This window comes from Dendropsophus ebraccatus, chromosome 14, assembly GCF_027789765.1.
Source record: "Dendropsophus ebraccatus isolate aDenEbr1 chromosome 14, aDenEbr1.pat, whole genome shotgun sequence".
Classification (NCBI taxonomy): Eukaryota; Metazoa; Chordata; class Amphibia; order Anura; family Hylidae; genus Dendropsophus; species Dendropsophus ebraccatus.
The window spans coordinates 18518063-18537022 of record NC_091467.1 but is presented as its reverse complement, the minus strand read 5'-3'; the positions used below and the strand labels follow the sequence as shown (position 1 = coordinate 18537022).

General features: G+C 44.4%; 1 protein-coding gene across 1 annotated transcript in view; it reads right to left on the bottom strand.

Annotated features, from left to right (window-relative positions):
• The window catches only part of KCNH4 (potassium voltage-gated channel subfamily H member 4), a 122658-nt gene that overhangs the window by 25222 nt on the left and 78476 nt on the right, over positions 1-18960 (bottom strand). The window contains exons 2-5 of the mRNA XM_069952078.1: positions 6385-6618; positions 6163-6291; positions 5743-5870; positions 157-400 (exon numbers count right to left, since the gene is read on the bottom strand). Of these exons, the coding sequence (XP_069808179.1) occupies positions 157-400; positions 5743-5870; positions 6163-6291; positions 6385-6618 (735 nt within the window). The remainder of the gene's footprint in view (positions 1-156; positions 401-5742; positions 5871-6162; positions 6292-6384; positions 6619-18960) is intronic.

The following is an 18960-nucleotide window of genomic DNA, read 5'->3' as shown; positions in this document are numbered from 1 at the left end:
AAAATCCCTTTAAATTTTATAATACATATTTTGAAACAATTCATTATCACTCCCTACCTGACCTTTTATATAAGGCTATTTATACTTCATACACCGATATATTTAACCTCTACACAGGTATACCAGCAGGACGTCTGTGTGGTGCCATACGCTTACCTAAAATAAATAACATTTCCACAGCAATGTCACTGACAATTGTGCTCCGGGCTGCAGAAACACTGTCATCGTGGCCCGTGAAGCAGACGTTGTAAGGGACGGTGACAGCCACATAAAAGGTGGCTAAGAGGATAAGCCAGTCCCACAGGGCTTTGAAGATGCTGTAATGAAGAAGGATGAAGCGCGGCTTCTGGACAGATGCTACTTTGTATTCGGGGAGGGAAGGCTTGTTATCTAAGAGGTTCTGGGAAGAGAAGAAAGAGAGAGTGATTGAATAAATGCTTTGTAGTTAAAATTCAGGTTACGGCGGCGGTAAGGTCATTGTGTGCGCACCGAAATGGAATTGTTTTCGGTTCATTATAAAATCAGTCAATCAACAGGATTATACATGGAAAGAGTAGTAGTAGTAGTAGATACATTTACAGACGGGATGACCTGAGACCTAGAAGCTGTGGTGGAATTCATTTCCTAATATCTCATAGGGTTAAAGAGGTTTTCCAGGATATAACAATAGACAGGGGTTCCCCCGCTGATCAGCTGTTTGGCGCCTGCATTATGGTGAGAACAGAGCGGGAAATGGTGGACTGTAAAGTAGTGGCAACAGGGAACAACATCTATTGAAGTGAATGGGAGCTGAAGCTGCAGCACTCCGGCGCAACATTTAAACAGGGCAGGCCCGGACTGACCTGGTGGGCCACCCGGATTGTCAGTGGTGGGCCACCTGTGAAGGCTAAGTGAACAGTGCAGCAGCAGGCGGTGCTGTTGCTTCTTCCGCTGCATAATGTAAATGTGCAGCAGGAGAAGTGACAGCTCCACCTGCCACTGTGCTGTTTACTTAGCTATCGCAGAGGGTCGGCAGATCTGTTCTGGCCCTTTTACCTGGGATTGTCCCTGATAAACACTCAAAGTTAAACGATACGGCGCCCTGGTTGCCAGAGAGAGCAGCCATTGGTTCCCTACTCTGCCAGTCACTCTTGTGGCCGGAGGTAGCATTATACCGATCCCTCCTTCAGCCCCGTGGCACAGAAAGACATGCTCACTGAACAGGGAGAGGAAGAGGATACGGTGGACAGTGTACCTGGAAGCCAGGTGAGTATGTGTGTTTGTTTTTTGTGCTGTACAAAGTAGATGCTGCTGCCTACTGGGGTGGGGGAGGCTACAAGGGGAAGATCACTTATAGGGGGATGTCTATATGACAGTGTTATTCTACAGAGTGTATTGCCTACTTGGGGGTGGGATTACCTACAGGACCTGCAGAGGGTTGTTTACTAGGGTTTGGTATTGCCTACAGAGGGATTGCCTAAAGAGAAGGGGAGAATTCCTTTGGGGGGGGGTGCATTGCCTTCAGGGAATTGCCTATGGGGGGGGCTTGGAAGCACAGAGGGGATCCAACCACTATTTGGCAGCAAAGAAGGACCTAACTACTATTTGGGGGCAGAGAACAGAGAGGCCTAACTACTATGTGGGGACACAGAGGAACCCATCTACTTTATTTCGGGATAAGTGCTGAGTGGTGTGACCTAAAAAAATCACTGCAGATCACATTGGGCTGCCATTTTTCTTTTATTTATATATATTATATATAATATTGATATTTTTTGTGGGTTTGAGGGGTGCTTGATGTGCCAGGGCTGCTTTTTAGTTCCAGTCCGGCCCTAATACAGGGAACAAAGACAATTGTAGTGGGGCTTATCGGTACAATGCCGATCAACCATTGTTATCCTATTCTGTGGATATTCATTGTTATATCCTGGAGAACACTTTTAAGAATGACATTCAGTTTACAAGCAAACCTTTCCTACCACTTTCCACAGTGGTCACAGAAGGGACTTTGAGAAGGAGGAGACAATGTAATGAGGCCATCTCCCACTCTCGATGAATTGGCTGCAAAGCAATGGGGATGGCTGATGGGAAACATTAACAGTGATATAGTATCAGAGCGTCGCTACTCTCCATGGAACCAAACTGGCTCATAGGAGGAACCATCTGAATCCCAGAGCCATAATACAGCACCTATAGTGTTCTAGCCTTAGGGCCCTTTTACACAGAAAGATTATCTGACAGATTATCTGCCAAAGATTTGAAGCCAAAGCCAGGACTGGAATTGAAAAGAGGAGAAATCTCAGGCTTTCATGTATGACCTGATCTCTCTTTATAGTCTGTTCCTGGTTTTGGCTTCAAATCTTTGGCAGATAATCTGTCAGATAATCTTTCTGTGTAAAAGGGCCCTTAGGGCCCAATTACACGGGACGACTATCGTGCGAAAAATCGTTATATTGTTCAAATTTAAACAATAATCGTTCTGTGTAATTGCAGGCAATGGTCAAAAAATCGTTCGTATGTCGTTAATCGTTGATTTAGATCTGAACCTAAAATTATCGTTACTCGTTCGCTAATCGTTCGCTGTAATTCCACCTTCATTCGCTCAAGTTCCGCATTTGTTCACTAATCGTTCAGTGTAATTGCACATTGTTCATTGTTTTGCTGGGATCTGATGAAATAAACGATCATGGTAACAATCGTAATAACGTTCGTAACTAAGACTATCGTTCTGTATAATATGGTGAACGATTTCAGGTTAACGATAAACAATCTTGTTTGCGATCGTTTATCGTTAGTCGTTAATTGTTAAAAATCGCTCTTTGTAATAGGACCCTTAGGGTCTTATTCTATGGAGCGATAATCGGCAGAATTGGCCCGATTTGGAATAGAGACAACGATCAGCAGATGATTGTGTCACTGGCTGATCGTTTATTTAGGTTTAAACCTAAAATCAGTGGGCACCCACCGCGCATCGCTGCGTGGAATAGCGATGCGCTATGCGCTTTACCTAAACATGTTGCAGGTCTTCTCCTGCGCTCCTTCTTCTTCCCGGTCCCGCGCGCAGCAGCAGCTTCGGTGCTGCCTGTCTTAGCTGACAGACCGCTCAGCCAATTACTGTCCAGGACCGACACGGCCAGTGATTGGCTGAGCGGTCTGTCAGCTCAGACAGGCCGCACCGAAGCTGCTGCTGCACGCGGGACTGGGAGGAAGAAGGAGCGCAGGAGAAGACCTGCAATATGCTTGGGTAAAGAATGCTGTTTAAACAAGGGTTGCAAGGACATCGGTAATGATCTCCCTGCAGCCCTCGCTAAACGATTATCGGGTCGTGGAATAGGCCCAGTAAACGAGCGCCGATCTAGCAGATCAGCGCTCGTTTACATTATTGATCGGGCCCCCATCGGCCCGTGGAATAGGACCCTGCCTCTCATACAGTAGCAGGTTGTATTGAACACTATTATGGAGACATTTTCTACTAAAATCATTGCTCCTAAAGAAGAATATGTTCTTAATATGGTGTCATACAGGAGCACCATATGGCGGCACACAGCTGATGAAGCTCCATATGTCTTTCTGCATTCTCTGTACATACAATTTTGCCTTGGGCATAATGCCTAAAGGCTCCCATACACATTAGACTTTCTTGCCGATCAGTATGAAGGCCTCTCAACACATCTCGAGATCTCTCTCGAGAGAGAGAAATGTGTATGTATATATCAGGTATGTTATCTGTGGTTTTACATAGCACTGCGCATGAAGCCTCGGGATTAGCTTTGCTCACAATGCATGATAAAGCACAAAAAGGATAAGTAATAAATTCACCTCTGCTACATCTGTATACCTATTACTTTAGTAGAATACCCAGCAGGACAGGCGGTCAAAGAAATTCCGGATCCATCTAGCTCACAATAGAAGCAGATTATCGGATAATTGGCGTGCTTCTCTGAGCGTGATGTTGAGTGTCTCGATGTCGCATTGTACTGATGTAGGTCACAGTGTCACCGACTATCTCCATTCTATAGCTTACACTTCGCCATCTTGCCGTCACAATGTCAGCACAGCCTGATCTGAATTCTAGCGACCAATGAAATTGCGCGGTTGATCCTGCCCATTGAGTAACAAAATCCCGCTTATCTCTTACACTTTCTGTCCTAATCTGATTAGGCCCCTTTTGACTTTTCAGGTTTTTTTTTTTTTCCAGATATATCGTGTTACAAAAGCTCCAAATGTTTTTCCGCTGTATCGTCCAGAGCAGCTTTATCAAAGCAGACTGGTGGGACCAGATTAGAGAACAGAGGTTAACGGAGAGACTGATAGGATCTGCCGAAGGTTATTTAGCCAAGCAACATCTGTTAGCTAAAAAATTCTATACGTTTGTCTGGCACAGTGTGCCGGCTTTACTGCTTGACTGTAGATGCCATTCATGGGGCATCCCAGGATTAACAAGAGTATTCAGATGTATTGACAGTAAGAATGCAAATTGTTAGAGCAAAATGTGTGTGATTTTACATAAAAAGGAAACTCTGGCAAAATTCTGTAGGTTTATGCTGTCCTATCTCAGGGTAGTATAAGTTTAGGCTGTCCTATCTTGGGTAGTATAAGCTAGTGACAGAGAAGCTGAACAGAATGATGTATCACTTACATTGTTCTGTGCAGCTGATCCAGAGATATCCTCCTGAATAACATGGACAATAAGTAGTCCTCTCCATTATGTGCATGAGCCCAGTAGTCCTGGATATTCATGAGAAGCAGAAAACTCCGCCCACCAGCTGCTGATTGGCAGTTATCTATCCATGCTGTGTATAGACAGTCATCTGTCAATCAGCAGCTGGAGGGCGTGGGGAGGGATGTGGCAAGAATCCTATTCTCCTGCATATTAGGAGAACGGCTGAACAAAAAGATGTAAGTAATACACCGATCTGTTCAGCTTTTCTGTCGCTGTTTATGGTGCCCTTATTTAAGGCAGCATAAACCTAGTGAAAGATTGCCCTTAAATTGAATCTGAAATGTGCTTTGACGCAATTTCGAGCGGATTCCGCATCAAAATGCGCACAGAATCTGCTCGAAATTCCACCCATAAAAAATGAGAAATCTTGGCTCCCATTGTTTTCTATTGTATTTCCACGCATTAATGTACACACAGTGGAAATTTCCATCTGGATTCCGCGCAGAATCCACTTTCCACCCGATGACTGGACGGGCTCATTATTTTGGCAGATTCCGCTAGAGGAATCCTATAGAAGTCAATGAGGCTTAAATTCTGCTTAAAATTCATTGCACTCTGCTCCTACTCTACCAGAGCAGAAAAGGAGAGGAATTTCAAACAGAGATCTTTCCTCTTCAATTCCTCGTGGAATCAGCGAGAATTGCTCTGTGTGCACATACCCTTACACTGCTACAGCCCAGGCTGTAGATATTTATAGGTATTGCCACGCAGAAATCTATTTATCTTTAAAGGGACACTCCGGAGAATAAAAATAGTTTTAAAATCAACTGGTCAGAAAGTTAAACAGATTTGTAAATTCTATTAAAAAATCTCCAGTACTTCTCAGTTGCTGGATGTCCTGCAGGAAGTGGTGTTTTCTTTTCAGTCTGACACGGTGCTCTCTGCTGCCACCTCTGTCCATGTCAGGAACTGTCCAGAGCAGTAGCAAATCCCCAAAGAAAACCGCTCCTGCTCTGGACAGTTCCTGTCATGGACAGAGGTGGCAGCAGAGAGCACTGTACTGTTTGCTTGATATAAATATATATGAGCTCTGTACTTACATTGTTTAGTTTTATGTCACTTTTGTTTCGTCCAGAGACTTGACCAGTTAGGTGGCAAAGCATTGTCCGGCTCTGCCTTCTCGCTGAGCTGAAATGTGAAGCACCAGGACGGCGGTTCTTTTGTTTGTCTATTGAAAAGCCATATAACTTGATTTAGTACATACAAGAAAGGCAGTAGGTAGAGATAAGCGCATTTGCTTACCGGTGGCTGAAGAAGTGGAATTCAGCTCTATGGCTATTGGGAAAATATGGATACAGTCATAGGCCATAGGTTGTATCCATGTTTTCCAGGACTCCCAAGGGCTGCATCCAACTTCTTCATCCACCGGTAATCATATGCTGCATTGCATCTTTAAGTTGCGCTCATCTCTAGAAGTAAGTCTGCTACCCCCAACCCCTAGCTTTAGTAATTCTACTCACCATCCTTTTTTTCATGTGGAGCTCTCATTCTTTGTTCCGTGACATCCTTAAATGAAAAAAGAAATAGGACCACCTCGCCTTTTTCATTTTTGATGGGCACAATGTCCAAAAAGCACCAGAAGAGATCTCCTGTAGTTTTCAAAAATATAAAGTTTAACTCTGGGACACGTAAAAAGGAACAAGGTGGCACATTAAAACAAAGTGGAGAGATTATGAACTGACCGTCCTTTTTGTAGAAGCACACCTCAGCCTGGTACTCCTGCTTCTCATCCAGTGCACGTTCAATACCCTGAAGGACAGTCTCACTAGTCTCCACTCCATAAAGGAAACGGCAACTACAGTTCTTTTGCATGACCTCTGTGCGGCCAAACCCGGTGAGATCACAGAAGCCATCGGAGCAGTAGACAATAGGGAAACCATGTTGGACTTGAGCGTTGGCCAGTAGAAAATTGCTGTCTGTAGAAGAAAGCAAAAGGAGGGAATTAACTTCTGAAGAATATCTTCCCACTTATGAAGAATGTTGGAAGCAAGAAAACCAAACACACGACAAGACAATAGATGATCTGGCCGTAGCTGAAACACTAACTACTTGGCCCAATAGAAGAACTGTAAATCTGGAGCCATCAGGATTCGCCAGAGACTGACATAACCATGCAGGAATCTTAGTTTTCTTTGTAGAAGTATAGAAGGCAGGCATGACGGCCATTTTGCGCGCATGCGTGCTTCATCAGATGATGAAGCGTGCATGCACGCGAAATGGCCTTCATGTCTGTGTTGTATATGTGAAGTGGTTTGGCATCTGCTTAACAGTGACATGTTAATTAAAGAAGTATTGCAAGAACTTGCCCTCAGCTCTTACTGAACTTGTATGCACAATATGCTTATTTGTGAGGTTCACCCCTGTTGCAATTATTTGCAGTCCAAAGTGTGTCCAAGGCCCATTAGCACACAATAACACAATCCATAAGAGTAGTGACGGTGATCTTCTAAGACTTTGTGGCTTTCACCTTGAATATGTTAAAGTACTGGATAACTTTTTTCTATTCAGCCTGGGAAACCTGATACACCACTGTCATTCTGATCCTACGGATTTGTGAATATCCGTTTTCCAATGTCTATCTTCTCCAGGCAGCGAGATTTAAATGTCGATCGTTCGTTGGTAATGCTTATTCCCAAGTTGGACCCCATTGCTGTTTTTGCTGAGTTGTGTCTTATGCCTTTGCTAGGATATGTTCAATGTTGAAAACAAGTCTAGGGAAGGATTAATCTAGGTAGACTTCCATAGTTAGTATGATGAATGCAAATGGCAAGTTAGTATTGAGCTATGTTGACACAATGTTTGTGTTACGGCTGTCTTTTTGGGTGGCCATCTTTTGACGCAAAAATGACGTCCATCCAAAAAGGCAGCCACAAAATGACATTGTGTGAACATAACCTTAGGGGCTGATGGGGGCCCGACAAATACTATAAACGAACACGGATCTGGTAAATCGGCGCAGGTTTACTGGGCCTAATACACTGCCTGATAATCACTTTGCAAGGGCTGCACGAACATCGTTACCCTTGCCTAAACAGTAGACATTACCTATCCACACTCCAGGGCTCCTGCTGTGGTTTGCTTCTTCTTGAGTCCCGCGCTGCAGCTTCAGAGCGGCCTGTCTGACCTGACAGGCCACTCAGTCAATCACTGGCAGGGACCACCGCAATCAGTGATTGGCTGAGCGGCCTGTGAGCTAAGACAGGCCGATTTGAAGCTGCAGTGCGCAGGACCTGGGGAGAAGCAAACCCCAGGAGGAGCCTTGGAGCGTGGATAGGTAATGTCTACTGTTTGCAGAATCGTCAGCCAGCGGCCGAGCAACGCTATTACAGTCGGCGGCCAATGATTTTAGGTTTGGGCCTAAAGCAACAATCAGACTATGATTGTTTCATCGTTTTCATTGTCTCTATTACTGATTATCGATCTGTGTTATAGGACCCTTATTCTAAGACTAAATACTAGCAGAAGAGAAGAGGTTCAGCACAGAAACAACTTTATAAAATGTAAGTTTATATTGGAACACTCCATAGAATGGAAAGAGTCCAACGCGTTTCAGAGCACTTAATGGTAGAATAAGGCTAATTACTAGTATATAAAAATAGTAAAACATATGACCACTACAACAGTCCAAGTAAGGGTTAAAATCTATGGTGATTGATGGTAGCTCTGGAGATCTGAAGAGGTTAAATTAGCCTGTGGTTCATCCAACGCCTATCGCCACATTTCTAAAAATGCATCAAATAGCATCGCTGTAAACATGTTGTTATGGTAACTTTAATCATGAAAGCTTGTGAGGTTAAGAGGGGATGCGGCTGAATCAGAAAACTTCTTCTCTTAATTTATACAAGTAGATGGCACAGCGTGGGTAGTGTCAGCCTCCCATGCACACCTGACAAATTCCAGCATGGAACAAGGGTAAGCTATTATTTGGGCCAATGCAGAACATACAGGGTTAATGTCCTCCTTTATATCTCCTGAAATCTTCTAGTTTATATGTAAACTGCAGTAGCAGAAGACAGTGGCATAAGGGGGGCGTTTATATCACGTTTTCTGTTGCACATACGAGTACCTTCAATGCAGTATTCTGACCCATGCTGTGGCATACTCAAAACTGTGCATTGAGTTTAGACTGAACTTAGGAACTAGTAGACTACATTTGGTCCATTACAGCCCCATAGACCAGATTTTTCATGGAATTCATTTGAAGGGAATCTGTGTGCTGTAGCTGGCAGTCCGCTAGCAAGCATGGTACCTTGTGGTAATTTGTCCGTTCTGTGGATTATACACAATCTTGGGTCTCCTACTGTAAGGAAGAGTCAATGAGGAGTTGTGGCTCAGCGTTTGTGCCTCACTCTGGCACCCCTCATTACTGCTCGCTCGTGCTGTCAGCCAGTGTTTCTTAAGTGTTTATTCCAGACAGAGGACTGGTCTGCATTAAGATTTAGATCAATCTCTAAGCCTAAGAGAGAGAGAGAGTGTATATATATATATATATATTATATAATATTTCATTTTCATCAGGGAAATTGAACACAGGAAAAAAACTGTTGTTGGGCTCTTGACAAGTGATTTACCCCTAGACCCCAGCTCCTACACAGCCCGCTGGAAGATTCCACTTTATCTGAATGCAGATCAGTCCTCTGGAGGCAGACATTGGCTTACAGTGTAAGTGAGCAGGAGGCTGGGCAGCTTTCATTCATGAAGAAGAGGGAGGAGGAAGCAGTGGTGAGGTGTGCCAGAGTTTAGCACATACACTGAGCCACAACTCCTCTTGGACTCTTCATTACAGTGGTTGATGTGAGATTGCACATAATCCACTGCATGGAAAAATGACCAAAAGGTGTATCCAAACAAAGATTACCCCGGCACTACTGATGTTAATGTGTACATTGACGTGCTCTGCTACTAGTTCACCCTTCGGACTACGTGGTGCTCAATCATCCATGCCAGTCCATTCCATCAATATACAAATCTTCCAACAGATAGATGAAGGATGAGGCACTTACCAATCCGTAAATACTTCGGATAACAGGTGAAAACAGGTGATTCGGACACAGTCAGATAAGTGAACGGACGACAGCCTGTTTTGCATGATGACGTTCACGCTTCCACTCGGAAGCTTGAACGTCATCGCACGAGACAGACTGACGCGCATTCACTTATCTCGCTGCGTCCGAATCACCGGTTATATCATGAAGTGAAATAAAATTACACAGTATTTACGGATTGGTACCAAAAGGCACCATTCTCACTAGGGGACTGCCAGCTACAGCACACATGTCCGCACCTTGGATAAGCCCCGGGAGCTGACAGATTCCCTTTAATTGAATTTGTTTCTAAGGCTTCACAATAGATTGCTCTGTATTACTCATCTTTTATAGTCCGCTATTGTGAAATATTGAACGAGCTGCTAGCCGTTAGTTGGTGTTCCATTGACATTACCACTAAATGATGGTCATTCCCTTGTAGCCTTTTGCCATAGTCAATTGTGTCCCCTTACTATATCTGTCATGTAGCCCTTGCCTAATGGTGTAACCTTAAAGGGAATCTGTCACTACAGTATTGCTGATTAAACCAACCACAAGGCGCTGTAGAGCAGGGATGGGAAACCTTCAGCCCTCCAGCTGTTGCAAAACTACAACTCCCATTAAGCTTGTACATCCAAAGCTAAAGCTTTGGCTGTCCAGGCACAGTGGGAAATGTAGCTTTCCAACAGCTGGAGGGCAAAGGTTCCCCCTTTCAGCTAGTCCACACCGTTCTGAACTTGCCCCTGGTTAAATTGTCCATTTTATTATGAGGAAGAAAAAGCTGATATAAATGAGATCATGCTACGCTCCTCAGGAAAAGTCATGAAATTATGAAAATACAGGATCGATAGACATGGTAATGATATGTAAATGAGGAAAAATGGAAAAAAATATGCAAAACATTTCAATAAATTTAGTACCAAGCATGAGCGCCAAGCATAGGAATACGAACACTTGCACACTTTGGCACACTATCGATTAGGTCTGAGAAATATTCTGCCACGCTGAATGGACGCAAACCATCAAGATCTGCCGCTAGCGTGTAATTGCCAACCAGTAGTGCCCAGATGTACTTGATGGAAGTCTTGAGAAAACGTAGGATATTATTGCATGTTTAGACCACACTGGCTGCTTACTTGGCCTGGCGTTGACCAAGGTGGAATGAAGACTGGAGGGGTCTGGCTATTGTACTTTATACCACCGCACACCAAAATACAGGGCAAGGAGTAAAAACCGTATTACATGGCACAATAGTAAGAGGGAAGTGAGTACCGACCTGTCAGCTCAGTGCTCGCTTTCTCCTCCTTCCTGCAATCGCTGCCTGTGCTATTACCCGGAGAGACGGAGAATGGGGAACAGCGGGAGGGGCTATCTGAATGATCCACAAAATGATTATTATTGGCCTGAACAATCGGTAATTGGCCAAGTAAGGCTGATAATCGTTTCATTTAATAGGGATTTAAGACACGTGTGACATTCCCTCTTGAAGGCCTCTTCCCTGTGTTGCCCACATGGTCTCCAGGCGAATCTCTGGGACCAGTCATTGCATCCAAGACAAAAGGCGTACTCATCAATGAAGATAGACCTCCATTTCAGCCTCCACTGCCGTATTGCTTTACACAATGAAAACTTCTGCGATCAGTGATCTAAGTATCTGGATGTCTGGGATGTAGCCCAGTGTCGTTCAGGTGCCTTCTGATGGTTTAACCTCCTAACATAGTCCAGCGCTCAACAATGTTTGGAAGCCCCATAGAGAATGAATGGATTGGAGGTCGTCTGATCAGACCAGGCTCTATTGAACTCTATTTAGTGATCGCTGGGGGGTTCCCCCACCAATCAGCTGTTTTTCCCCTATTATGTGGATAGCAGCTAATCTTGGTATAACCCCATTAACCAACTCCAGTACCCTAATTTGTTAGAAATTTTTATTGAGAACGCCAGTTAAACCTTCTACACTTTTTATTTGGTGTGAACCTACCTGGCCATTCAGTACATATATATTACTCATAGCGTTGTCATAAAATTGAAAAGTACAGACTGTAACATAGTCTCCAAGGAAAAAAGTATTCACATTCATTGACTCCTTGAAGTCAATTGTGGTCTTTGTATTAAGGGGTGAAACTTTAAGAAAGGGTAATCGTAAGTGAATCATTCTCAGAAGGGTTACTGTAGAGCTATAGACAGGACTTACAAGTGTTACAGTATTTCCTCACTATATGCTTTACTATCTTAGCTTTCAGTCCAACTAATAACCCCCACGGGGCCACTGCTCAAACAACAGGAGGACAAGTGCTAGGCCAACGAAAAGGAACGGCTCAGCAAAAATCAATGGTCTGTAAGATGGCAAACACTGCCGCTAATAACTGAGTCTTATAATGAACAGTCAGTCTAGAAGACAAGTTTTAGCTTATATAGTATTCTATATAATACTTTTACAGTATAGAAGTGATCCTTCTGCTCAATTTGTCAGTATCTAGGGACACATATCATAATGTCAGTGCCCCCATACTCATAAAGGGCCTTCACACGGGCCGATATGGGGCTGTGCAAGGACGCAATTCAGCACCACGCCCTTAGAAGGTATGATTAATCGTACGGCCTGGCTGCACGAACAATCACTGTATCGTTCATATGGCCATTTGCTACATTTACACAGAGAGATATGCTTCCGCTATGGATAGATTTTACCGCCTGTACAAACTATACGAATATCCCGTAAGCGGACGTTTTCCCGCTCCTCGACTCATCATTGATATTTCTACACAGGCCAATTATCGTCCAAAGGAGCATTTCTAGCAATGTTCCTTGACGATAATCAGCCTGTGTAAAAGAGCCTTTAATGTATGTTCACTGGAGTTCGACTTCTAGAACCACCACCGATCTTGTGAATATGGGTCCTAAGTCTACCGAGCAGTGGTCATTTGTGCACACTACTGCTCCATTTATTGTGTACAGGACCGATAGGGATCGTTGAGTGGTATACTAGGCAATCTCTGTATCTTTGACAGTCCCATAGACAATAATGATTAAATCAAGAGCATCGTGAACATCTTGATAATTCTAACAGACTTCCTGCTTTTAAAGTGTTGTCTGTGGAGTCATTCCTATGTTTTACAATTTTGCTTCTCAACAAGACAACCACTCTTCATATGCCATATTAGAATAAATGGTCATAGATATCTTATAATAAGAACCCCCTCTACTAGACCATATTAGGGAACTACCGATAAAGATTGGTTTCTACTCTGGTGGCTTTTACTTGTCAGCCATGTTTTACATAACCAATCATTCGATGAGCCATGCTTGGCCATGTTCTAAGTGACCAGTGCCATGTAATGTGTTTAGGCGTACAGTTGGGCCAAGTGTCTTTTGGCCGTGCCAGCTGTTTGCTGGAGATTTCCAGTGTTGGGCCCGAAGGTGATTAATAATTGCTGGGCCTTAGTTTATTACAGTCCGTAAGTCAAGGTGAGAAAACCCTATGGGAGGGCCAAACAAAGAAGTTGGGCAAATTGACCTATTGTTAGCGTCGGATATGGCAAAAGGCAGTCTGACAAGACACGGACTATGAGCCCTAAGCTGACCCCGACCACTGTCCCTCCCTACTTGCCCCAAGACAGTCCTAGGCGACTGTGGAAAACCACGGTTACAGTCCCTATACTCAATAGGGTGAAACACAGAACAGCGACAGACAAGCAAACACAATAAATCCAAGGTCAACAATCCAGGTCGGTAACAGCGGGCAGCAAAAGTACAAAATCAGCAGACAAGTCGGGAAAACGAGATCAGGCTAAAAGTCAGGGCAGGTGGCAGACTGGATAGTTAGGGAACAGACAAAGGTCAGAGAAACACACAGCAGATATCAGAGTGAGTACGCTTAGCCTAGATTGCTCTAATAGCCAGCGACTAGCTGCTGGCCATGCTGACTACTTATGAGGACCAGGAGCCCAGTCCAGATCCCCAGTGGACCGGCACTCAGATCCACAAAGACCCTGACTGGTAAAGAGGTTCTTGCATTACAGAATTTTTTTTCCGTAAATTTTTCTAATGCTTCCACTTACACACGTGATTGGCAGACTCTTTGGAGATGTCTCAGTGTTGCCTCTTCAATAAATCCCTTTCATCTAGAAGCAGTGTGACAAGTCTTTCTGATGAACTGTAAGGTTATATTTAATACTGAACGATGAGAGCTAAATTGCTGTAAGAAGCAGGATGAGAGCATATGGCGTGCCGGGAGGTGATACCCTGCTGGTGCCCAGATACACCATGAAGCAGCCCACCGCCAGATGTACTGTAGTGTGTTCAGGAATCCCACTAAATCATTCCCTTGTCTATCATGCCCATAGCAAAGGCTGAATTATGTCACTTGCAATAAATGGTAGAATTAATGATATTCTACTTATCTGTTCATCCGGAACTTAAAGCGTGAACCACACACCAGTATATAAGCGGGAACCCATGCGTCTGATTGGTTTACATTTCTTTGTGTTATGGCCCATAGCCGTTTTTAATTTGTGGGGTTGGTATATATGTATATTTTATAATATTGTTCCAAATGCACCAGATTTATCACTGTCTGTTTGATCAATCTGGCCCATCTTTAGCCTGTCTATTCTAAAGTCCTATTACTTGGGCTGTTGACTGGTCAAATAGACCAAACTGATTGCTCTATTGCAACATGCTTAAAAATGATCAGCCATCAGTCACACATCTCCCTGTGTAAGGGTGGGTTCAGACTATGGAATCCACGCAGAGAAGTTCAGGAGGATTCCATCGTTTGTAGCCCCTCACGGCCGCGCACGTCTCCGCCCATGCCATAGACACCATTCTATGGCTGGGCGGATTCCGCATTCTGCTGACGTGACGTTTCCATTCTTTCGGTGGAATGCGGAATCGGCCTGGCCATAGAATGGTGTCTATGGCACAGGCGGATATGTGCGCCGCGAATGGGTATGAGCAAAGGAATGCGCCGCAACTTATCCGTAGTGTGAACCTACCCTTATAGGGAATGCCCGACCTATGGGTGATTAAAGAAACCTAGTGATCGCTAGATCACTGATCACACAGTTACCGAGCCTTGTAATGGGCTCAGTAAATTAACACAGATCTGTGTGATCGGCACTCATTTATTAAAGAAGAATCGATCCTGCTCTTTTGTTTCCACAAGGATGGGTAACAATTAAATAAACTGTTCATACCTCTCCATGCTCCCGGTCTCCTCCTGCTTTCTGCTCTCCCCCTGTAGCCAGTGATTGGCTGAGCGGCCTGTCAGCTCAGAAGATGCAGCACGCAGTGCCGGGAGGAGAGCAGAGGGCAGGAGAAGACCAGAAGTGTGGAGAGGGAATGTATGAACAGTTTAGGGCCAGGGCTGCACGGACATCGTTAACGATGTCTGTGCAGTCCTTGCTAAACGATAATCGAGCTGTGCAATAGGCTCAATAAATGAGCGTCGCTCATGGGCCCTAAGGAAGAAGATTGTTATCGGACCTTCACCCACAGAGCCGTTTCTGTCCTTTATTAGTATGCTAATTAGGCGGTTTTGTTGCGCTGGGGGTGGGATTACAGCCCTTGGTCCCCTTGGCACTGACGATGAAGGTAAGAAAAGTACTTTCTTCCTCAGTGGTCATGGCACTATGGGAATATTCTTCTAACCTGCTGTTAGTTTCCATGTAAATGCCCTATTACACAGGCTGATATTTATGAGCAAGCAAGTGCCGACCTGCTAGATAAGCGCTCGCTTGCTCTTCGTTCCCCGCTTGCTGTCTGTGCTATTACACATACTGACAGCGAGGAGGGGGGAGCCACAGGGAGCTGCGGGAGGGGCTGCCCGGATGATCTTTAGATCGTTCGGGTGGCCCATAGGAGAGAGCAGCGGTCGTTATCGTTTTTTTCAACATGTTGAAATAGAAGGATCAGCTGACATCGTGCATATTGGCTAATCGCTGCCTTTCAGCACTAACTACTACACCAAGCCATTATTGGCTAACGGATGGTAATCGGCCAAATACGGCCAATAATCGCTTGGTGTAATAGGTGTAATTGGTGTAAAAGTGGCTGGGGCCATATAAGCTTACATCTTACATTAGTGGACTCACGTTAAGCCAAAATTGTGTTGCTTTTTATAGTGGGACAAAAAATGCTGCATGCAGTATTAGGATCCAGTAAAATATCAGACGTCAGTGGGAAACCCGATGGATCCCAATAATGTCGATGCTGTCTGCCAGCCCCTGATCTCTGTTTTCCAGTTCGGAATAGAATCTGCTATGGAGTCTCTGAAGCAGATGTAAACTCAGCCTTACGACAGTGTCCACCATGCTACACTTGCATTATGCTATTATTGCTTGATATACAGTTTGGAACTACTCTTTACAATTATAAAATGAAATTACTCAGTTAACCCATAGTATATTTACTCTTTTGTACATATCTCTAATGCTGGGAGAAGAAATTAGATTGATGACCGTGGATCCATCCTTAGGAGACAATGCTAGAATTTCACTTACCGTATAATACACTACTATCGTGGCTCAGAGTGCTGTTTTCTCTTGAGGACCTCTGATGTTCTCTACCTCAATTGGAAAACTTAATAGCTTGTCTGCCTTTAGCTACAACTAGTGAGATCAATAAAAGCCGCCTACAGAGCCTCCTGTTGATCACAATAGCAGATGAACAAGGGCAAGTTATTGTAAGGGCATTAAAAGAATGGAGCGTCAAGGCCTCTTATGACCAATGACCTGTGGGTGGTTGTATAGGATTTTTTTTTTTCTTTTTACATTTGTTTATATATTTTTTTAGTTTTCTGTTGCTCTTCCTTGTTATGGGAAGAATTAAGTAGCACAGGGCCCAATCGCTATAGGCCAGGGGTGTCAATCTCAAATATACAATGGGCAAAAATGAAAAAAATTGGACAAAGTCATGGGCCAACCATGACTGCGTGCATTCAGTGTTCCCAACACTGCCAGAGCGGCATGCGGCGTTCCTTGCACTGTCAAAGTGGTGTGCATCTCCCGATGCTCTGTAATATGATAGATTATATCATAGATTGCTATGACATAACAAGTATAGGATAATATGGTACATGGGCAAGTATAGGATAGCAAAGTTTTGGAAAAGGAAGCCTCCATGTCACTGCTGCACATACCGCCAATGACACGTACCGCCATCCTAAGGGGATAGCTGGGCCACGGCCTAGTATGCTGGCTTGTCTATGGCAAGAAGCATCCAGCATCATGGGTGGTACCTACGTCAGTGACGTGGACGCCAGTGGCGAATTAACTGTACCATGGGCCCAGGGCTATCCAGAGAACTTGCCTCCACATGCCATATCTATAGTTCACCCTAGGCACCGCACTTTCCCACAAATTCTTACTATAGTGCCCCTTCAATGTTAATTCCCACAGTAGTGCCCCACAAACAGTTAATTCCCCCAATAGTGCCCCCACACACAGTTCATTCCCCCAACAGTGCCCCCACACACAGTTACTTCCCCCAACAGTGCCCCCACACACAGTTACTTCCCCCAACAGTGCCCCCACACAGTTACTTCCCCCAACAGTGCCCCCACACAGTTACTTCCCCCAACAGTGCCCCAACACACAGTTACTTCCCCCAACAGTGCCCCAACACACAGTTACTTCCCCCAATAGTGCCCCCACACACAGTTCATTCCCCTTATAGTGCCCCCACACACAGTTCATTGCCCTTATAGTGCCCCCACACACAGTTCATTCCCCCAATAGTGCCCCCCACAGTTCATTCCCCCAATAGTGCCCCCACATACAGTTCATTCCCCTTATAGTGCCCCCACACAGTTCATTCCCCTTATAGTGCCCCCACACACAGTTTATTCCCCTTATAGTGCCCCCACACACAGTTCATTCCCCTTATAGTACCCCCACACACAGTTCATTCCCCTTATAGTGCCCCCACACACAGTTCATTCCCCTTATAGTGCCCCCACACACAGTTCATTCCCCTTATAGTACCCCTACACAGTTCATTCCCCTTATAGTACCCCCACACACAGTTCATTCCCCTTATAGTGCCCCCCACACAGTTCATTCCCCTTATAGTACCCCTACACAGTTCATTCCCCTTATAGTACCCCCACACACAGTTCATTCCCCTTATAGTGCCCCCACACACAGTTCATTCCCCTTATAGTGCCCCCACACACAGTTATTTCCCCTTATAGTACCCCTACACAGTTCATTCCCCTTTTAGTACCCCCACACACAGTTCATTCCCCTTATAGTACCCCCACACACAGTTCATTCCCCTTATAGTGCCCCAACACAGAGTTCATTCCCCTTATAGTGCCCCCACTAACAGTTCATTCCCCTGTTGTTCTATTGAAATCAATAGAACTCAATGAATTCAGAAACCTACGGCCATTGTTTTCAATGACCACTAGGGCTGTAGTTTCCCAAATTCATTACACTGCGTGAACATAGCCTAAATGTGTTGTGAACACATTGTCTGTACTAGTACCGTATGGCCATGATGCCCTCGCTGGAGGCTATATAGAGTTGACAGCCATTTTTTAGCTATATAGTATAATAGATCACATTGATCCTGACGCATGTTTTAGATAAAATTGATAATATATAGGAAAACCAATAAAACATAACACATGCCATCACGGCCAAGGGTAGAGTAATACCCTTGTACCATACCCATACGTCCCCTCCTACTCTGCACAACTATTGACTTCTTATCTAATGTACTTGCCCTGGATGTTTTGAGCCATCCATACAATTAAACAAAATGTCGCTTGGTCAATGCTAATGCGCAGAGGTCACTGAATTATAACACATCACGGACAGAGAAATATGCGGAAAGCCAGCTGAGCATTTTGTATGGAGCATAGAGGTTAAAGGCTCTTAGAATAAGATGGCTACAGCCACTCGGTTAATGCACAAACAAGCAAAAAGCTGTTCGATAAAAGCTCAGCGGGTTCATTTAGGCGCACGGCACATCCTCGCCAAACACACACTCCAAATTAATCAAGAGCAAATATATGAAGGGTGATTCAATTAACTATCAAGTGTCAGGGAGAGCAATTACCGCCGCCTGCCTGCGTCTTATCGGGACCGTCCTCCGGGGAAATTTCACGCATTACAGGTAAAAGGGTTGCAACAAATGAGAAAAGGACTTAGAAGAGAATAGATCTAAATGAGAGCATGTACACTTCACAAACTGCAGTCTGAATTACGTGTTCGTAGCTTCTCATGTTAC